Source organism: Barbus barbus (genome assembly GCF_936440315.1).
Source record: "Barbus barbus genome assembly, chromosome: 32".
Lineage (NCBI taxonomy): Eukaryota > Metazoa > Chordata > Actinopteri > Cypriniformes > Cyprinidae > Barbus > Barbus barbus.
This window is the reverse complement of record NC_136760.1, coordinates 27,839,929-27,861,743: the sequence shown is the minus strand read 5'-3', so window position 1 is coordinate 27,861,743 and position 21,815 is coordinate 27,839,929. Positions and strand designations below refer to the sequence as shown.

Here is a 21,815-nt window from a genome sequence, read left to right as displayed (position 1 = left end):
TTCCCATTAAACATATTAGATCAACTATTATATAACAAATTGAAATAAACACAACCATGTCCACCCACCACACAACACGGCAGGAAGACAAATAGCCTCAATCTGCTGATTGCATTATGAGTTTTCACACAGACTGTGACTAGACCAGCAAACACAGAATGGTCCCGTTATTAAACGTCTAAATGAGTTGTATTAGCAATGCTTAAAAATTTGAAAATGTCATTTCCAACAGATCTCCATTTTTAATTATTATTACAAAAACAACAGCTTAATGCTTAAATAGAGCTGCTCTCAAATACTAGAAAATAGAATTATCTTTTTCCTGATCACGGCGCAAAAAGTGTTTATCCTATAGTTTTTGTCTTGTTTGCCAGTTGAAAAGATGTATAACCTAAATAAAGATACATTTACTTGGGGAAAAAATTATTAATGGAAAGTTTATGATTAAAAAACGAACATTATTCGGCCAACTGGCTCAGAGAAATCAACTTAATTCAAAGGAAAAACAAGTTTTCATTCCCCATTGACACTAGTTCATGTTTTAAGCATAAACTCACTTAATTTGGTTCATTTTCTCAGAAAACAAGACTTCATATGTTCATTTTGCATCTCAAGGATCTTGACTTAATGGATTTACTGGTAAACAAAAATACTTGTTTTTCTGCAGCGTATGCAATATTTAATACCATGACTTTCTGCTATAAATATAAGAACTTTTAAGGCCTTAGTTTATGCAAGGGCAAACTTTAAGATCCTTTCAAGACCCGCAGAAACCCTAAATAACTACAACAATTGGTACCAAAACATGCTTTTGATTACTTCTCTACATTTCTAATGCTTTCAACTATTAATCATTTTCAAACATGTAAACCAGACAGGGATAACCTTAGAGGAGTGTTCAACACTGATTGCGGTCACTTTCAAAATTAAGATTATAATATTTTAATTTTAAAGCACAGCCACCACAAAATCAGACTTACAACTTCATTCTGAGGTTAAATACAAATTTAAAACCATAACAAGAAATAGTTTAATAGCTATAATCCTGTTTTTGCAATCAAATCTTTGCACACAGGAAACACTGACATCTAACAATGCCTTGGAACAGTTCATCTTAAAAAATAAAGCATATACATAAACTCAAATAAGAAACAAAACAGTTGGTGAATAAGCATGTGTCCTGTTCTGTGTCCTGAACTCCTGAAACATTGGAGTCTCATATTTTAGAGCAGTCACTGCAATTTATGAAACAAATCAATTAAATCTGTATGTGGGTGTGTTTGGAAAAAGAAAAATCAATAATTTTTAACATTTTCATAAGTAACTGTAATTTAATTACACATTTTTTTCCTCAGTAACTGTAACTGATTACAATTACATTTATTTTGGGTAACACTTTATTTTAAGGTGTCCTTGTTACACATATTCCATGTACTTACTATTATAATAACAATTAATTATGCATAATTACATGTAAGTGACCCTAAACCAAACCCTAATCCTAACACTAACCATACAGTAAATACATGTAGTTAATTAATATTACCCAGTAGTACTTAAATGGGTCACACTTTATATTAGGTGGCCTTAACTACATGTACTTACATCAGAAAATAAGTACAATGTACTTATTGTGGTCATATTGTATTTTAAAACACTTTTGCTGCTGTTGAGGTGGGATACGGGTAAGGTTAAGGACAGGTTAAGTGGTATGGGTAGGTTTAAGGGTGGGTTAAGGTGTAAGGGATGGGTCAACAGAGTAATTAGAAATGTAATTATAGAAATTAATTACAGATGTAATTACAAATAGGTATTTTTAAAAATATAAGTACAATGTAAAAACATGTATGTACACAATAAGTGCATTGTATCAAATGATTAATTTCAATGTAAGTACACAGTAGTTAAGGCCACCTAAGTGGGACCCTTAAATGTAGCCTATAATTACACTGTAACAAGGACACCTTAAAATAACCTTATTTGGTCATTAAATTACGTCATTTAGTTACATGTAAATAGTTACTTCCAACATTCTTGGTAACAGGACGTATCTCGCGTAAAACACAAACAAATCAAGAAAAAAATCCCTTACGAAAATGAACCATGGTTTTATTGCAGTAATAGTGTAGTATCCATGTTTTTTTTTTGGTTTTGGCGTATTGATAACCATTTGCATAACCACAGTTTTACAACAAACACCATCTTTAAACTGTTAGTGTAGCAAAACCATGTGGTTACCATGGTTTAACTATAGTTTTTTTTGTTTGTTATATTTGTAGTAAAATCATGTAAGGGATTAAATAATGAGGTGGAAATCAAACCTTTAAGCAACATTACAAGGTTGGCAAAAAAAAAGAAAAAAAAAAGTAGTCTATTCTTGTCAGATACAGTTCATCTATGGAGCGCGCGCTGGTGCTCCCCACAGACGCGTGCGAGCAGAAGGCGCAGAACATCACACTTCCCTAAACCTCAACGGATCACTGGATTTCTACTTTTTCCCTTTCTACGTTGATCAGTATAAGCTGGAAATCGACATGTCTTCTTCTACAGGGATGACGGCCACCGCGAAGATCACTCCGGAGGTTCTCCAGGAACTCCTGCAGTACTACAACCTCTCCCGTCAGGAATTCATCCACACTTACAACATCCAGCCTCTGGTCTACATCCCAGAAATCCCAGCCGGAGCCAAAACCACGTTTGTCGTGATGTACGTGATCATTTTCGCGCTGGCGCTCGTGGGGAACAGTTTGGTGGTTTATATCGTGGTGCGTAAACGCGCGATGCGCACCGCCACCAACATCTTCATCTGCTCTCTCGCCGTCAGCGACCTGCTCATCACCTTCTTCTGCATCCCGTTCACACTGCTGCAGAACATCTCTTCTGAGTGGCTGGGAGGTCAGAATCTCTTTAATCAGTCGTTAACAAACTAAATATGACGATCAGGTTAGAAGAGTCAAACACCGGAAACCTGCTGTCCTGCGATGACATGCTACTGTATTCTTCACCTCAAACTATTCAGACATTTCATATATATTATTCTACAGTTTATGAGCTCATATTAATTAGAATACGCAATGAACAACTTGTCAAATCTGCAGGACTAGATGCATGCTATTTGTGAATTGCACATACATCAAATGTATTACACTTTACCTAAAACATTTAATATTTCACATATTAATATGCTATACTGTATTATTTCACATTCAGTGTCAATGAATCACAGTCAATGTTTTTATTTCTAAACATTTTCTTAATTTGTCATACATGTTGTTTTATGAGATCATATTAATTAAGAGGCTTTATGGAATATCAGTAGGCTTATAAACTTATTTGTTAAATTGTAGGAGCATTTCAAATTTACTAGTGACGGAAAAAGTGATTAAAATGGTGAAACAAGACATAAATACTTTTTTAAAATTTATTAAATACATTGAATTTATTAATGTATATTTTCATATGAAAATACTGAAAAACATGCTGTCAACTATCCCCCCCCCCCTCTATATATATATAGATATACACACACTTTTTTGCGGCATGTCAGATAGCACCATGGTATCATGTAAAGAACTACACACATATATATATATATATACCTCATATATGCAAAAACACCAAAAAGTATCATGATAATACTATTATAGTACTATTTTTTGTGGCATGTCAGATAGCACATGTAAAGTATCTTGGTATATAATGTAAATACCATGATTTGCAAATATAGCAATCAATCAGTACCTCAGTATGCTTAAAAACTCATGGTATTACCATCAGACAGCATCTCAATGTTTTATAAGGACTGTTTTCCTGTGCGCTTTAATTAAAGTGATGCTTCAGGTCTGAATCTAAAGTAAGATTATGAGAAGTCTGGAGCAAATACACAGCAAACATTTGCTTCTCTCGTTGTTATATTTATTACTGCATTAAAACATGGAATTTTAACATGTAAACACAGTTTAATATTGCAGCAAGAAGTCATTAGACAAAAATATACACACCCGTATGGAAACAGACATTCACTTTCACTGTTGTGTGCAACAGCACGCTTTGGCAAGTTTGTTCATGGTGACAACCAATGAGAGTGCAGACAGTGCAGGTCATGTGATCTACGACTGATGCAGTGGCACAGGTTTTAAGCATGCTAATTTTCCCATAAATCTGTACATTATACAAGTCTGTATTCTATGCATGGAGCGAATTCAGAGGTCATCAAACAAGAACGAGCTTTCTTCACTGTGTGCTTGAGTTTCTGTTCTCCTGCATTAGTAAAGGTGTCAATGGACATGAATGGAGCACAATGTTCAGTGACGCACCTCTAATCCTCAATGATTCAGGCTTTTGTGCTGCTCTCCTTCCCCCTGGACAAATGTTCTTCTGCAGTAAATCACTTTGATGGCTGGTCGTGCTGCAATTGCAAATGATATATGACTTTGTTCGTGTCATCAAAGCAAAAAAAAACTTAATCTATATATGTACAATTAATTAAGATTTGCATAAAAGAACAAACATCTTCTCAACATCGTCATGTCCTGAGAGCTTTTATCATGTATGAAATAGTGCTATTTCATTAATGGTCAGGGTATCTATATCATCTTTCGACGTAACCTACATCAAATCACAAAATTCTACTGACCTTAATGTGTATCTGTCACTCCTCTCTTCCTTCTTTTCTAATGTCTCCATTGCTAAAAGAACATATTATCATTAAAAAATTAACAATTCGTTTAACTCTTGCATACTCTTAAAAACATTTTCCTCCCTCCTTTGTCCTCCTCCTCCCCGTCGTTCATCTACCCTAACAGCTGACGACTTTGCCACGTTCTTCATTAATAATATATATATAATAAAGAAAGAAATTAAAAAATCTTTAAAATAAAATGTCAACAAATATGTACAATTTTAAAATTGATATGAAAATGGAAAATATGAAATTAAAAGCTAATTAAAATATTAAAAACTATAATTGTAAATCACTTGATACACTGATATTTAGCTATTTGTGATTAGTTGCATCAGCCAATACTAAAACCATAAAAATATTTTTGAATATTTTTACTTTAAATGATATGAACATTAATTGAAATAAAGTGTGTGTGTGTATGTATATAAATCTTATTTCAGCAACTTAAAGTATCATGAAAAAGTTCATTTTTTTCTTGTAACATATTTCAAAAGGTGAAACTTCCATATATTTAAGACTCATTAAATGTAAAGTAAAACATTATAAAAAAGATTTTTTTTTAATTTTGATGATTAGAGCTTACAGCTCATGAAAGTAAAAAATCAGTATCTCAAAATATTAGAATATTTACATTTGAGTTTCAATTAATGAATTTGGCAATGATCCAGAAGACGAACTCCACAAAGAGGGTAAGTCACAGGGGGTCATTACTGAAAGGTGTAGCTGTTCATAGAGTGCTGTATCAAAGCATATTAAATGCAAAGTTGACTGGAAGGAAGAATTTGGGTAGGAAAAGGTGCACAAGCAACAAGGATGACCGCAAGCTTGAGAATACTGTCAAGCAAAGCTGATTCAAACACTTGTGAGAGCTTCACAAGGAGTGGACTGAAGCTGGAGTCAGTGCATCAAGAGTCTCCACGCTCAGACGTCTTCAGGAAAAGAGCTACCAATCCACTTCTGAACCAGAGACAACGTCAGAAGCGTCTTACCTGGGCTGTGGAGAAAAAGAACTGGACTGTTGCTCAGTGCTCCAAAGTCCTCTTTTCAGATGAAAGTAAATTATGCATTTCATTTGTAAATCAAGGTCCCAGAGTCTGGAGGAAGAGTGGAGAGGCACAGAATCCATGTTGCTTGAAGTCCAGTGTGAAGTTTCCACAGTCAGTGATGATTTGGGCTGCCATGTCATCTGCTGGTGTTGGTCCACTGTGTTTTCTGAAGTACACAGTCAACGCAGCCATCTACCAGGAGATTTTAGAGCACTTCATGCTTCCTTCTGCTGACAAGCTTTATGGAGATGCTGATTTCATTTTCCAGCAGGACTTGGCACCTGCCCACACTGCCAAAGATACCAAAAGCTGGTTCAATGACCATGGTGTTACTGTGCTTGATTGGCCAGCAAACTCGCCTGACCTGAACCCAATAGAGAATCTATGGGGTATTGTCAAGAGGAAGATGAGAGACACCAGACCCAACAATGCAGATGACCTGAAGGCCGCTATCAAAGCATCCTGGGCTTCCGTGCCACAGGCTGATCACCTCCATGCCACGCCGAATCGATGCAGTAATTCATACAAAAGGAGGCCCAACCAAGTATTGAGTACATATACAATAAATGAACATACTTTTCAGAAGCCTGACATTTCTGTTTAATATATCCTTTTTTATTGATCTTATGTAATATTCTAATTTTCTGATACACTGAATTTTGGGTTTTCATTATCTGTAAGCCATAATCATAAACATATTTCAGTCTATATGTAATGAATCTATATAATATATGGGTTTCACTTTCTGAAACGAGTGACAAAAATTTTTACCTTTTTCACGATATTGTAATTTTTTTATATGTACCTGTAGTCAAATACTACAATAATTACTAAAAAAGGACAAAAGCATACAACAGAATTACTAAAACTTTAACTAAAATCAAATGAAAATGGAAAATACAAAAATGACAAATATTATAAAATGAAATAAAATACTAGAGTTCACTTGAGCGATTAACAGCATTCATAATAAACATGTTCTGTTTTACATTTCTTTAGGGATTTTGAGTAACTGTTTGAAATAAGAGCTCATTTTATTAAATTGCTATCAATAATCTGTATTATAAATATCAGCCGTGTCTAGTATGAGTTGAGGACTCCTGTAAAGTGTGCTTCATGTGTTCACGCTCTGTGTATCTTGTGTTGTGCGTGCAGGGGTTCTAGTATGCAAGACCGTTCCTTTTGTACAGACCACAGCCATCGTCACCGGCATCCTCACCATGACCTGCATCGCTATCGAGAGATACCAGGGCATCGTCTATCCGCTCAAAATGAAGAGGCAGTACACGCCCAAACGAGCCTACAGAATGCTAGGTGAGGTCAAACACCCACACGCTCAACCCTGTCTGCTCCATTATTCACATAAACCTGCAGAAAATCAAGCCCTAAAAGTCAACATGAAATCAGATTTGACTCCACTTATGTTCTTAATGCACGCTCCTGGTGTTACGGTGCACGATTCACCGGTTATTCTTAAGATGAAAGTTTCATTAAAATGTATTAACTTGCTGCAACACTGAAACGACTTTCTATTCAGATTGGCATCACAAATCCCTTTTACTTTTCATATATCATTTCAGAAGGCAGCTTGGTTTAGGTAAGTGAGCAAATGTCTCTGAAGCTCCTGATGATCCGTCTAAAGTAACTCCCATCATGCACTGCAGCGTATCGAGATTACTAAAGGATGGAGAACGTGTCATTAAATCCACCGACTGCTGTGATCTCTAAAGGTGTTCATTTGGAGGTCTGTGGACTGATAGAATTTTCTTAAATTATTAAAAAATGTCCACATATTTCGAAGTGTTTGTAATATTCTTTATAGATTACAACAGTTTTTGACCACTTTCTCAGTGGCCTTAATTCCAGATTCCCCCCCCCCCATTCATTTTAGCTCATATGGATTTAAAAAAAAAAAAAAAAAAACGTTTGAAAAAACCTATGAAGTGAACCACAACATTAAAAATTTGAAAATTAGACAACAGTACAAATCTTTTTAATGAGAGAAAGAACTACAATACCCATGAAGCTCTTAACGCATGAAAAAAACATGCATTAAGAGCCATTAAAAGAAAACTTTTGATATTTTTAATGCATGGTTTTTTCTTCTGGAGCATCAGTGAGTGTTTGAATCTTCTGTAATAGTTGCATATGAGTCCCTCAGTTGTCCTCAGCATGGAAAGATGAATCTCAAAATCATGCAGTCATTGTTGGAAAGGGTTCAAATACACAAAAATGCTGGGAAACCAAAGAATTTGTGGGAGCTGAAGGATTTTTCTGAAGAACAGCAGGCAGTTTAATTGTTCAGGACAAACAAGGGACTCATGAACAACTATCACTACACAAAAAAAACACAGCTGTGGATCGTTCAGGTAACAACACAATATTAAGAATCAAGGGGATGTAAACTTTTGAACTTTCTGTTCATCATTAACAGCACGGGCTCATGGGACAGAACCCAGTAATGATCTGATTTATATAAATCTGTGCAGGGCTGGTGTGGATCGCTGCTGTCATGGTCGGATCACCGATGCTCTTCGTGCAACAGCTAGAGGTGAGTGACATCACAAAATAAACAGAGAGAACAGCCCGATTAAGTGTTTAATTACAATCACAGTTAACCGATAGTATTTAACAAGTGCAAGGTTAATTGCTTTGACATGTGAAAAAGATAATTTAGTCAAGCTTGACCGTCAGCAGATGAAAGATACTGATGCCATATCAGTGTGTCCTTGAAATCTTTGGAGACAAAAAAAAAATGGGTGACGGTAGAGAGAGCCTTATCACAAAAAGTTCATGTGTTATTCATTGATTTATCTGAGTTCACCAAACAAGTCATTACTCACCCTCGTGTTCTTCACAGCTGCAGAACGCTTCTGAAGAACTTTACGCTGATTTTTCCGTCTAATAACATCGGTCAAGTTCGGAAAGTTACAAAAACCTCATAAAAGTGTCATAACAGTAGTCCCAGAATAGCGTTACGTGATAAATAAGATGAATATGCACATTATTATTTTAACGAAGTTAAAAGAGTAGTTCAGACAAAAATGGAAATTTGCTGAAAATGTGCTCACCCTCAGGTCGTCCAAGATCAGGATGAGTTTGTTTCTTCATCAGGTTTGGAGGAATGTCTCAGCAATGGATGCTCTGCAGTGAATGGGTGCCGTCAGAATGAGAGTCTGATAAAAACATCACCACTCCAGTCCATCAGTTAACATCTGGAGAAGACAAAAGCTGAGACAAATCCAGCATTAAGATGTTTTTAACTAAAATATGAGTCTATAATCCATAATAACACTTCCTCCAGTGAAAAAGTGTTCTGGTCTGAATCAGGAGAGAAATCTGCACAGATCAAGCACCGTTTACAAGACAAAACAGCTCTAAACAAATATGTGGCTGGATTTTGATGAGAGAGACAACAGGAGATGCACTTTTTCCACTGGAGGAAGTGTTATTATGGATTAATAATATGGATTTCAGCTTTTGTCTTCTCCAGATGTTAACTGATGGACTGGAGTGGTGTGGATTATTGTGATGTTTTTATCAGACTCTCATTCTGACGGCACCCATTCACTGCAGAGCATCCATTGCTGAGACACTGATGCAGAGACACATTTCTCCACATCTGATGAAGAAACAAACTCATCCTAATCTTAAATAACCTGAGGGTGAGTAATTTTTGAGCATTTTTGGCCGATTGTTTCAAACGTGGTTTGCAATCACATTAAAGGTGCTATAATCAATTTCAGTCATTTTGCTACTTCCACCAAACTCTCTCTTCAAACACAGTTTCTTGAAAAATATCTAAACATATACAAAGATTGACAGTTAGAGAGCATGGGTTGACTTTATTTAGAAGACACACATTTCAGCAGCTCCTGAACAGAACATTTTATGCATGCAACTCTAAAATAAATAGCTTACAGCACCTTTAAACTCATGCATGCTCTGTGTGAATCCTAATTAGGTTTACTCTCTTATCTGTGCTCCTCAGGTAAAGTATGACTTCCTGTATGATCATCATCACGTGTGCTGTCAGGAGCGCTGGCATTCGCTGCTGCACCGTCAGGTTTACACCACCTTCATCATGGTAGCGCTGTTCCTGCTGCCGCTGGCCGCCATGCTCTTCCTCTACAGCCGCATCGGCATCGAGCTCTGGATCCGGAAACGTGTGGGAGACTCCTCCGTCCTCAGCACCATGAACCACAGAGAGATCAACAAAATCTCCAGGCAAGAGACCTGCTGTTTTACAGTCAGCATGTTCCCCACCACCAATTTTATGAACATTTTCAGTTTTAATTTCCAAATTAAACAGGAAATTAAAATGCAAATAACTAAATAACTCACTAAATTAAAATAATTAAACAAACTAAAGTTAATAAAATAAAAACAGATTCCTCGGATTAGTAAATTGTTGCACAATTTGGGGAAAAAATCAATTGCAATTTTTCTGATATAAAACTTCAATTGAGGTTACCAAAAAAAAAAAAAAAAGTTGACTGCTTGTTTGTAGGGCTGCACAATTTAGCTAAGTATTTATTATATATAATTATGGCAATGAAGTAAAAAAACAAACAATTAATAGCAATTATTATTTTATTTAATCTAATTAATTACACTGTGCATTATGATATTTGCAGATTTCTTGTTGCATCTGAAATTGGTTGTTTGTGATGTTTTAATGCATTAAACTGTCTAAAGCTGTAACAGTGAATAGATGAGTGTTAATGCAGTTACAGTTTTTTATGAGATCATGCAATGCATTATAAGGTGCATTACAATGCATAATTAAGGCATTCAAAATACTAATGCATTATATAGAAATATATATTATGACGTTCATCACGACATAAGCAAAATGCATTGTGTAAATGAGTTTTTCTATTAATAAACTGTCATGAAATTACAGAAACATACCTTCACAGCTGTATTTTGTTGTTCAAACAGGAAGAAGAAACGTGCCGTCAAAATGATGATCACTATTGTCCTGCTGTTCACCATCTGCTGGGCTCCGTTTCATATCGTGCACATGCTGTTTGAGTACAGTAAGTGTGTAATGCAGCATTTACTCCTGTAATTGGCATCACATGATGTGTTAGAATAAAAGGCTTGAACGCTGAATGACCCTGAACAGAAATCGCAGCGGCTCGGTGTGAATGAGCTGAACTGCAGTAGTGTGATGATTATTCACCGTGGAGCTGGTGTAATTACAGTATCCTGTGGTTATGTGGCGTCTCAGCAACAGTCCGGGTCACTCGCATTCGAGGCTGAACCCACAATCAGCGTTAACAGCCCAGATGATTAATCATTAGACTAACTCCAGCCACCACGCACAGGGTTAAGAAGGTCAAACGGTTCTGCTTTATATGATTTCCTCTCGCTGCTCGAGCACAACAGCACCATACTGTAAGTTCAGAAATTCCTGAATTATCTTCTGGGTAACTGGTACTGCGTCCTAAACCAGACACAGCGACACATAGGCTGACTGGATGCTGTGACTGTGGCTGGTTTGGATCCTCATTATGCTTTTATCGCTTTATATCTGGTTAGGACACAGTTCAATCAGTATCAATTACTACAGAATTTAGAGACTAATTATGTATGATAAATTATGTAGAGCTGCACAAGTTGGACAAAGTAACAACAACAACAATGATGATGATTAATAACACTGCTTATTATTGCATTTAGTAGCAATAACTTATACTACAAATAAAAAATAACAATCAAAACAGTAGAAAAATATTACTACTATAATAATTAACTGTAAAATAATATTTATATTATATTTTACATTTCAACTGTGAAATTACAATTCTAATATTTATGGTGGTCTTAATTTTTTTAATTTTCAAACGTTAATCCATCCTGTAAACACATTACCTTCCCATATGTTTTCAGCTAACCCTTATGATTACCTTCCCATATGATCAACTATTTGATTCTCAAACTGAGATCGAAACAGCTGAAATAACCGTTGTTGGTGATTAACTGGTAATATGAGCTGTCTTATAAGGGAAAAACCTTTTAACTAATGAATCAAAAATGTGTCTTATTCATTCAGACGAGCTGGAGAAGAACTACGACGAGATCACAGTGAACATGATCATCGCTGTGGTCCAGGCCATCGGCTTCTCCAACTCCTTCAACAACCCCATCGTCTACGCCTTCATGAACGAGAACTTCAAGAAGAACTGCGTGGCCACTCTTTCTGCGTACCTGCGGCGTCCCGTCCAGCAGAGCGGCGCCGTTCAGCGGCCCAACCTCAGCGTGCACTTCTCCAAACACCTCAAAACAGAGGCCTTCAGCAGGAACAACGCCAACCCGCAGCACAACCCAGCGCTGATGTCTTCACAAGGAGATCTGGAGATATCCATGGCGCTCGCTGAGCAGAACATCAAAACCGCTTCCTCTCAGCTTCCGTCCAGCAGCTCCTGCGTCAAATAAACTCAATACAGACAGATGAGAGCGTCATTGTGATCTGATGACAACAAACACAGCCTCAAGATCATCAGCACTGCTGTCGGATGAGTTCAGGATAACAAATCCACGATGGGAGACATAGATAGAGAAAGAGACGAGCTGGAGCTTCATGAGCAGCACAATGGAAACACAACAGACTGACCTCACTGAAGGAGCGCAAAGACCATCATTCGTCACTGTTTACTCACAATCATGTCATTTCAAACACAGATGCTGTTGTTTTTCTGTGGAGCACAAAAGGAGAAATTCTGCAAAACCTGCCGCTCCATCAAACAAGTTCACAGGCTGTCAGAGTCCACAAACAAAGCAAGCACTGAGCCGAAAGGGACATGGAGATGAAAAAAATACATGGGAGGAAAAACAATATTTCAATGCATTCTCTGAGGGACGTAAAAGAGTTATTTTAGGTTTTATTTATTGAATATTTTGAATTAAACGTGTATTTACTTAATTCAAAATATTAAAGCTATAAAACTGAATAATATAAATCTCAATACTAAAGCAACACATTGAGTTATTTTTTTTTAAAGGTTTAATAAAATAAAATTTTTGCAATTTTTTAATATACAATTTTTTTCATTTAAATTTTAGGTTTAGTTACTTTAGTACATCAAGTTAAACTAAAAAATAGATGTAGCAACAGGAACTAGCTGAATTAAAATATTATATATACACACACACACACATATATATATATATATATATATATATATATATATATATATATATATATATATATATATATATATATATATATATATATATATAAACTCATTTTAATTCAGTTAATGTCAATAATATATGCATATTTTAAGTAACAAAAGGGATATCATAATTTTAGTTTTAGATAACTATAACGCTAGAATGCAAAAGTTTATTAGGGGAACAAATGTTTTGTGAGCAAATGCAAAAGTTTTGAAATATAGTTTTTCCTCCCTTCTCATATATGACAAATAACACCATTTTTCTATGAACCATTTTAGTTATACGTTACTTGATGCCTTTATGCATGTATACATATGCAACTGTAACCAAAGTGAAAACGCATTATAATATTTGCAGATTCCTTGTTACATTTGAGTTTGTTTTATTGCATTATACTTTCTAAAGGTGTAACAATGAATATGAGTATTATACTCTGATCACAGTTACTCATGTTATCATACAATGCATAATAAGGTACATTAGAAGGCATAATTAATGTATTCAAAATACTTTTATAATGCATTATATATGAAGGCTTCAAGTAAAGTGTTGGCACAATTTCTTATTTTTTTTAAAGTCTTGAATAATAACTAATAGAGAATGGACACTGTAAATACTGATTTCCTCGTGTGGACTTTATATAGACATGTTTGAACATTATTTTAGAGCGAAACCATTTGTGATGAACAGCTGGGACTGTTAAATGATTCATGCTAATGACAATGAACTAACGAGTTTAAACAGGGTGAAAATGTGCTTGTTAAAGGTGGTCGACTGTGTTTTGTTGTTGTTGTCTGTAATAGATTCGCGCTCCATTACAGGTGTGTTTTAAGGGCACTTGCATCCTCTGATGGACAGGCACATTACAGGATGGAGCGTCACATTTGTCTGTTTTTGCGATGAATCTCAGCGGCTTGATGTGTAAAAGCATGTAATGTGCAGGGTCTCTATAAAAACTGTCAGATGCTGTGAATGCATTAATGCACCAAAAATAAAGTGAAGCAATGTAAATGTACATTTTATTCACACCTGATACATATTTACATTAAACATGGACATCAGCCATGCCTGTTTTCGCAATGAAAACCAAAAACCGCACATGCATAAATTAGATTTGATTACTAATCTATAAATTCAAGTGCCTCAATTAAACTTAATTACTTGGACTTTAACAAGTAAAAAACAAATCTCAAAAGAGAAAATAATAGGACCGAACGTTCGCAGGAATCCCAACATAGATGCTTATCATCAAGATAATATCAATCATCAGTGATTTTAGTCTTACTGGAGATTCATTCACCAGATCATCATTCTCACTGTTTCAAATGGGAAACACTGTTTTGGTGAAGCCCTAAAAGGCACAAAAACCTAAGAGGTGCAGAACAGCTGGAGATCTGCAGCAAATGCTCATTACGCTCCACATCACAGCCGTCCAGACGCGCTTGCAGTTTATCGGGCCAGAGGGATGTGGAAATCAGGACTGTCAAAGAGCAAAGGCCTGCGCGGGGGATTCAGCTCCTTCGTGGCGCTGTGTAAAAGTTTAAAGAGTCCAGTGCCGATGTTCATGGGGATACCCATTATAATGCACTCAGAGACACCTGCAGAATGACACAGAGAGAGGGGAAAGAGTTCAGTTTGCAGACGACAGTTGACATCCAAAAAATAACAAGAAACTGAAAAATGGGTCTCCCTTAAATTAGGTGGCCTGAACTACTATTTACTTACATTTAAATTAATCATTTGATACAACGCACTTAGTGTACATACATGTTTTTACATTGTACTTATATTTTTAAAAATACCTGTATGTAATTATATCTGTAATTACATTTGTTGATTCATCCCTTACACCTTAACCCATCCTTAACCCCACCCATACCACCAAACCTGTCCCTAACCTTACCTGTATCCCACCTCAATAGCTGCAGAAGTGTTTTGCAATACAATATGACCACAATAAGTACATTGTACTTATTTTTTGATGCAACTACATAGTAGTTAAGGCCACCTAATATAAAGTGTGACTGAAAAATGTCATTGAAGAAAAATAAAATGAAAAATATGGGAAATCTCAGTTTGCACTGCTAAAAACAACAAAATTGCAGGGTGAATCTTGCATTATATTAATAAATAATATTAAAATTAAACATACTATATGTACATAGTTTTATTTCCATATATATATAGTTTATTTTATTAGTTTTTGTTTATTTTTAATATATTAAACTTCAAAGCCAAAAAGTTGTATTTATTTACTTTTTGAGAATGAAGAATGAGAATTAGGAGTGAAAATGTATGAATAATGCGAAAAAAGGTCCTAAAACAGTCTTACATCATTACAGCAATTCATATATATGTGATATTCATAGCATAGGAATATTTTTCAGGAGTGCAACTGAGAGGCTTCCTTTGATTGACACTGCATGTCATTTCTTTGCTCATGGATTGATCTTTTCCGTCATTATGCATGTTTCTGCTCATCACTCACCGCAGACCGAGTCTTTCTGTCCGAAATAAGCCGCATCAAACAGATGATCCGCTGTCTTCTCAAAGGACGCCAGCATGAGAACGCTCTCCTTCATCTTGGCCAGACCGAAGCGGGTGATGCCCAGAATTTCACCCTACGACCCAAGAGACGCTCTCATCTCACTCACAGTCATGAATCCATCACTCAACATCATTATAATGCATTTATCGCTTCACAATCTCCTTCAGCAGCTGAACCGCTCTCACCTTATAAGACATGAGATCCGCCAGCAGCATCACGTGCCTGCGGTCGATGCTCATACCGTGGTTTACCATGGTGTACTGGATCTCGTTAATGATGGTGGATCTCGCCGCTTCGATTCCTAATGTCTTCTCGACCTGAAGAACATGAACAGATCATCATAAACACTACAGCTACCAATAAACATCTTCACATACAATAGAGAAGCTGTACGTAACAGCTGTGCATCTTGAAAAAAAAAAAACTTCCAACAATTGTGCTGATTTGCAAGAAATATTACTCCTAATATTACCTAAGTGATGTGGAGTTCAAAAATATCAATAAAAATTTTCCATGTACACGTTTTACAAAATAAGAATGAAGATTTTTCAAATTGCCTATGCATCGGCTTCAATGCACTTATCAAAACAACAAAAGCAATCAAATGTGAAATGTTTGGGTTTTAATGACAAAAAATATTAAATTTTCAATCTGTTAAAATACTCATTGTACAATTAACATGAGTTTATAAAAGCATCTGCTAAATGACTAAATGTAAAAGTAAATGTGAAATTAGTAAGAAACCAGTCTAGTATTTCATTCAGCAGATATGATGTAATTTAAAGGATTCACTTCTTTATTTAAATGCAAAAACACTGCTGTTTGAAGTGCTGCCCATGCAAGAGACTGCTGTTTAAATGTCACACTCTGAAGGAGACACTGAGGAAAGTGAACAGCTCGATCCGTGTGTGTGTGTGTGTGTGTATCTCTGACAGTCAGACTGGGCGGGACGTACCTCATATGTGTTGTTGGATGTTGTTCTGTTGCCGTTGACTCCGTGTGTTGCCATGACAGCCCTGAGATTATCTCCCTCCACCAGCAGTTTGAACTTTTGTTTGCCACTCTGTTCATCAATGTGAATGACGGCACGCGCCACTTCAGGGATGCCCTGGACCACCACCTACACACACACACACACACACAGATCTATTAACAGTAGACTGATATCTGCCACATGCACTAATAGGGCCCTATGAAATCCGTTTTTATTTTTTCCCAAATTCCCAAATTTTTCCATTTTAATTTTTCTTGATTCAGTTTTTTCTGTTTACATTTTTCTGGACTCCTTTTTAATGGTAAAATGAATTAAAATCACAAAACAAAGAATTTTACATCAATTTATTAGTTAAACAAAAATGACATGTTTAGGGTCCCATGAAATGCTTAATTTTTTTTATCTCAACATGTTTGAAAATTGTGTTTTAGCATGTCTAATTATTTGAATTTATTCTTAAAATAGTCTTATGAAATGTTTTTTTCTCCCCTAAGAAATTGTGTTGTGTATTTAAATTGTTCTGATTATCAAATGAAGGCATACATTTCAGTTATCTTTTAAGTGCTGAAAATTAAACTTTATGGTTTTGGCAAATAAAGGGGATTCACTATTAAAATATGGAAGAAATGTTGTGTGATTATTCTTTAAAAAATAAAGTTGTAATTTTAGTAGTAGTAGTAGTAGTATGTACATTTTACTAAACAATAGTAATATATTTCTGGCACAATGTCTTCAAGTTAAACCAAACTTTTATTTTGACGAGTTGCCAAGAATACCTTTACATTTCTGTGTGTATGATATGACACTAGTTTCTCTCAGATGAAACCATGAAAAGCAGTCCTGGAAATGTTGTTTATGTATTTATGCATGTATCACTTAGTGAGACGGCAGACGTTGAAATCACTCCAAGCGTCACACGCTTCAGTATGTGTGTAGTAAACAAAACTGTAGGTCTGCGCCAATTATCCACACTGAGACGCACAGAACATGCAGGATTCATATTTAAATAGTCTTTTTACAGCTTAATATTTACAAATACTAGTCCATATCTTGATTTGATTTAAGTGTAGTGACCTACTTTTGATTAATTCATCCAAACTTTGACCAGTTCCGTGACATTCTGCGTTACACAGAAAAGCAGTTTTTATGACTGGATTCCCACAATTCTGTCTGTGTATTCTGCATCGTGGAAATCATAGGGCCCGACACTAATAATGCCCGATATTTGGCTAGTTTGGGGTGATCAGCTGAAAACAGGCCAACTTCTTACTCTATTAGCAAATACACATATTTTGGTTCAAGATTGATGGCTAGTTCTTTACAATATGGTTTAATTTGTTAACATTAGTTAGGAACAAACAGTGCATGTATAGATTTTCAGCAATCTAGGTTTTGTTAATCTAGGTTTTTAGTAATTTTTTATTTTTATTTAGCTTTGAATTTATTTCAGTTTTGGTTTACTTAAACATTTTACACGCATACATTTTTAACATTTCAAATTTAATTAATATATTTGCACATAAATTAATTAACAGTATGTTTCTAAATGAACACTAACCCTAGTAAGTTTGCTGTAAAAAAATTAATTGTTTACTGCTAGTTCATGATATCTAATGCATTACCTATATTTAAGAAATTTTTTTTTTTAAATTGCTACAGATAAATACAAGTATATGGACTAATTCGCACTACTAACTTGTTGCTTACTAGCATGCCTATTAGTAACACATTGGCTGTTTATTAGTGCTTAGTGTAGTTTAATGGTTTGTTAATAGCGAGCATTTAAACTTAAAATAAAGTGTGACCTTTGTTTTCCAATAGTACATGGTTTATAGAGACAATTATGATGGAAATAGGGTCAGTGTCCAACACTGTGGCGTCAGGACTGACCTTAGGAAGCTCCTGTTTGAGCGACTGCAGGACGTAGTACATGGAGCTCTTGCTGTTTTCTCTGGGAGTCACACAGACCACAGCCTCTCCGTGAACCGCGATATCGCCTGGCTTCACCCGCAGCTTTGACGTACAGATGGAGTATCGCACAGTCTCTGCGTTCACCTGAACAAAACCGACAACAAAATGACTCTATAAACCTCAGCAGAGGAGGATCATCACTGTGTCAAGAAAGTCAGTCATTTAAAATCACTCAACAGGAACAGCTGCTGAGAGAGAGAAAATACAGTAATGACAACGGAAGAACTATCAAAATAAATGAGTGAAAATCCAGAGACCAATAAAAACACGGATGCTGGAAGAATCATTTTGAATTCCAGTCTGTCATTAACAGATAATTATGATCAATCTGCCGTTACCTCCAACCTCAGAAGACGAATCCTCTCCAGCGACAGCTTCACCAGGACGAAACAATCATCAGGCAGGAAAACCTCCTCGATGTACTCGGAAATCTGATGGAAACGATCAATAAATTCACTGATTAATCCGAAAACAACAACACAACATAATATACAAACCACCAACATACTGGCTCCGTCTCAAAAATTCATGCACTTCCTTCCCGTCTACCATAATGTAAGCGTTTTCAAAACTGGTATTATTTTCTTCACAAAGGTCATGCTCAAAGTTGCTTTATAATTTAGGTAAAAGGGATCCTACTTTTCCTGAAAGCCTTATAATGACTTTATATTCCTCTCAAATTTTTGGAGCAGTTTCTGTGACATTAAACATGAAAGGCATTTCGATGCAATACCCTGCAATTCAGACTCACTCATATCAAAGGTTATTCTGCATCCCTCCATTACAAACAATCTGACACCCATTTCAATCATGCGCACATGCTACAGGTCAGAGAGGCCATCATTTTCCCACACTGCACTTCATTTAAAAAAACAAATGCATTTTCTGAAGTAAAAGTGTTGTTTGTTCATGCAAACATTTTCACCTCCACAATCTTAGGACATTCTGAGTGGTTGCCAGGGTGTTGCTATGCAGTTGCTTGTACATTGATACAGTATGATGTTCTGGGTGGTTGCCATGGCGTTGCTAAGGTGTTATGAGTGTAATTTAATGCACTGCTCTGGAGCTGGCATGTTTTCGGTGGTTGCCAGGGCGTTGCTATGGGGTTGTTATAGTGTTTTGAGTTTATTTAATGCATTGCTCTGCAGTTGGCATGGTGTTCTGAGAGGCGATGCGAGTATACTAGTGTTGCTTTCGTCAACGAAAATTATGACTAAATATCGTCGTCAACGAACCTTTATCACGTGACGAAAACGAGACAAGACGGAACGTAAATGCTAAATGTGGTTTACAAAATAAAAACTATGCTAAAATGTCACGAAGAATCACGAGTGAGTCTTATAAAGTTTGTGATAGCATGCCATGCACCATGAGACCAGCTATGTTGTTATTTTTATCCTGCCGTGCAATGCACAGTACAATCAGATGACTGACTTTGAAACAGAGTAGTTTTCTGTAAAGATAACAGGCTTGTAGTAATAGTGGAATGGCTATTTGCAAAGGCTAGCACTGCTAATGCTCTTGAAGCTCCGCCCTCTTCTCCGGGAGCACCAGCTCATTTGCATTTAAAGCAACATACTCAATATCAGAGCGTTTGGGCTCATACCCTAAAAGTGGCAATTTTAACAAGCTATAAAAAATTATCTGTTGGGTATTTTGAGCTAAAAGTTCACATAAACACTCTGGGGATATCAGAGACTTATTTTACATCTTGTAAAAAGGAGCATAATAGGTCCCCTTTAATTTAACAGTTAACAGACTTTTTTTCTTTTGTTGAGTAGGCTGAATTTGCCCAAAATCTAGAAAAGATGATGCTGTATTGGCCGACTATGCGCAGTGGGTTAAGATACCAGATCTCCTGTTTTTTTTTTTTCTTTTTGTGTAAAGAAAATGCTGTACTTTATTATTATTATTGGCAAAGAAAAAGTAGTTTTTTCTACTCAAACTTCTACTCAATAATACAGAGGAATGCAGGAACAGAAATTATAAAATATCGATTCTGCTCGGAGTGAACCGATTGAATTTTTTTTCCATTTTCAAGCCCTGGTTATGAGTGTTTTTAATGCATGGCTATGTGTTTGTAATGGTGTTCAGGTTGGTTCCAGGGCTTTTTGCTGAGGTGCTTTGAGTGTATTAAAGGCACCTCTCTGCAGCTGGCTTGTTCTAGGTGATTGTCAGGGTGTCACTAATTCAATGCACATCTAATTCAATCGAGTGCATTTTAATTTCACTCCTAACAGGAAGCATGAACAAAGTCAAAAATCTGGGTGTTATATTAGACAGCAACTTGTCCTTTGAAAATCATAAATATTATTACTTGCCTATAAGGCCCTAAATGGTTTAGATCCTGCGTACCTAACTAGTCTTCTACCACGCTACAATCCAACCCGCTCTCTAAGGTCGCAAAACTCTGGACTTTTGGTAGTACCTAGGATGGCAAAGTCCACTAAAGGAGGTAGAGCTTTTTCACATTTGGCATCTCACATCTTATAATCTTGTACTGCTGTTATATCTGCTCAAATGTACATTATTATTATTCTTTAGCTTGGGTTGAACAAATCATTTTTGCTTAGATGGACCAGCAGCTACGCTAATTATGTCTCTATTTGTTTCTCTGTTGATTAATATCCCGTGGTACTAGGAATTACAGAAGCTTCAGTCTGGATCCGACCCTTAAATGATCTGAGATGACCGAACACCTGAGAAAAGATCATGCCAACGCTTCAGAGGACCAACGCTCAGACAACTTACAGAATTACCAAATTTTGCCATAAGTTAAATATATTAAGGTTCTGCAATATATAAATTTCCTGTAGAGCTGCTTTGCAACGATTTGTATCGTAAAAAAAGCGTAATACAAATAAACTTGAACAATACCAATACTAATGCAGTATTAATAATCAGCACAAGTCAAACTCTGCGCACCTCTCCCAGTAGAGTTTTCTCAATGCGTCCTTTCACCAGCCGAGCGAAGTCTGGGTCATCATCAGTATCCAGGTTGGCACTTATGATGGGCGTACTGAGACACAGAGAGAGACTCATTAGCAATAAGAACTTGAGTTACTGCAGCCATTAATCATCCATGAAGCGTCAACAGCAGCAATCACACCGGAGCTGCACGCCAACACTCCTCCACCCGACCGTGAGGTAACAGGCGGTCTTCACCACCCGCGGCTTCTGCCTCTGATTGACAAACGAGTTTTCCTCCTTCATGGGTCAAAATCAAACTCTCATGAATCGATGACACTTGTGTCAGCCGCTTCACTTACAGTCACCTGCACGTCTAAAATTTTCACAGGGTGTTTTCTAGAGTTTAGAAATTCTGCATTGCTATTTTGTGAAGGTTGTTTCAGTTTTTTTTCCTCTGATAGGTCAGTTTCAGGTCTG

The 21,815-nt window shown here is 36.2% G+C and overlaps 2 protein-coding genes across 3 annotated transcripts in view; one reads left to right on the top strand and one right to left on the bottom strand.

The window, feature by feature from the left end:
• Window positions 1-2,534: 2,534 nt before the first annotated feature.
• LOC306852750 (pyroglutamylated RF-amide peptide receptor-like) lies at window positions 2,535-12,278 on the top strand (the record flags this gene model as incomplete). The annotated part of the gene is made up of 6 exons (XM_079389815.1): window positions 2,535-2,895; window positions 6,886-7,044; window positions 8,220-8,281; window positions 9,722-9,957; window positions 10,675-10,772; window positions 11,792-12,278. 6 exons carry the CDS (start codon window positions 2,535-2,537, stop codon window positions 12,172-12,174), a joined length of 1,299 nt encoding a protein of 432 aa, XP_079245941.1. The 3' UTR covers window positions 12,175-12,278.
• Window positions 12,279-13,917: 1,639 nt separating this feature from the next.
• The window catches only part of LOC306852327 (DNA-directed RNA polymerase III subunit RPC1-like), a 31,736-nt gene continuing 23,838 nt past the window's right edge, over window positions 13,918-21,815 (bottom strand). For both annotated transcript variants that reach the window (XM_079389046.1, XM_079389047.1), the window contains 7 exons: window positions 21,354-21,447; window positions 18,767-18,859; window positions 18,348-18,512; window positions 16,419-16,583; window positions 15,649-15,780; window positions 15,404-15,536; window positions 13,918-14,513 (listed from right to left, as the gene is read on the bottom strand). In XM_079389046.1, the coding sequence (XP_079245172.1) occupies window positions 14,365-14,513; window positions 15,404-15,536; window positions 15,649-15,780; window positions 16,419-16,583; window positions 18,348-18,512; window positions 18,767-18,859; window positions 21,354-21,447 (931 nt within the window). In that variant the 3' untranslated portion in view covers window positions 13,918-14,364. The remainder of the gene's footprint in view (window positions 14,514-15,403; window positions 15,537-15,648; window positions 15,781-16,418; window positions 16,584-18,347; window positions 18,513-18,766; window positions 18,860-21,353; window positions 21,448-21,815) is intronic.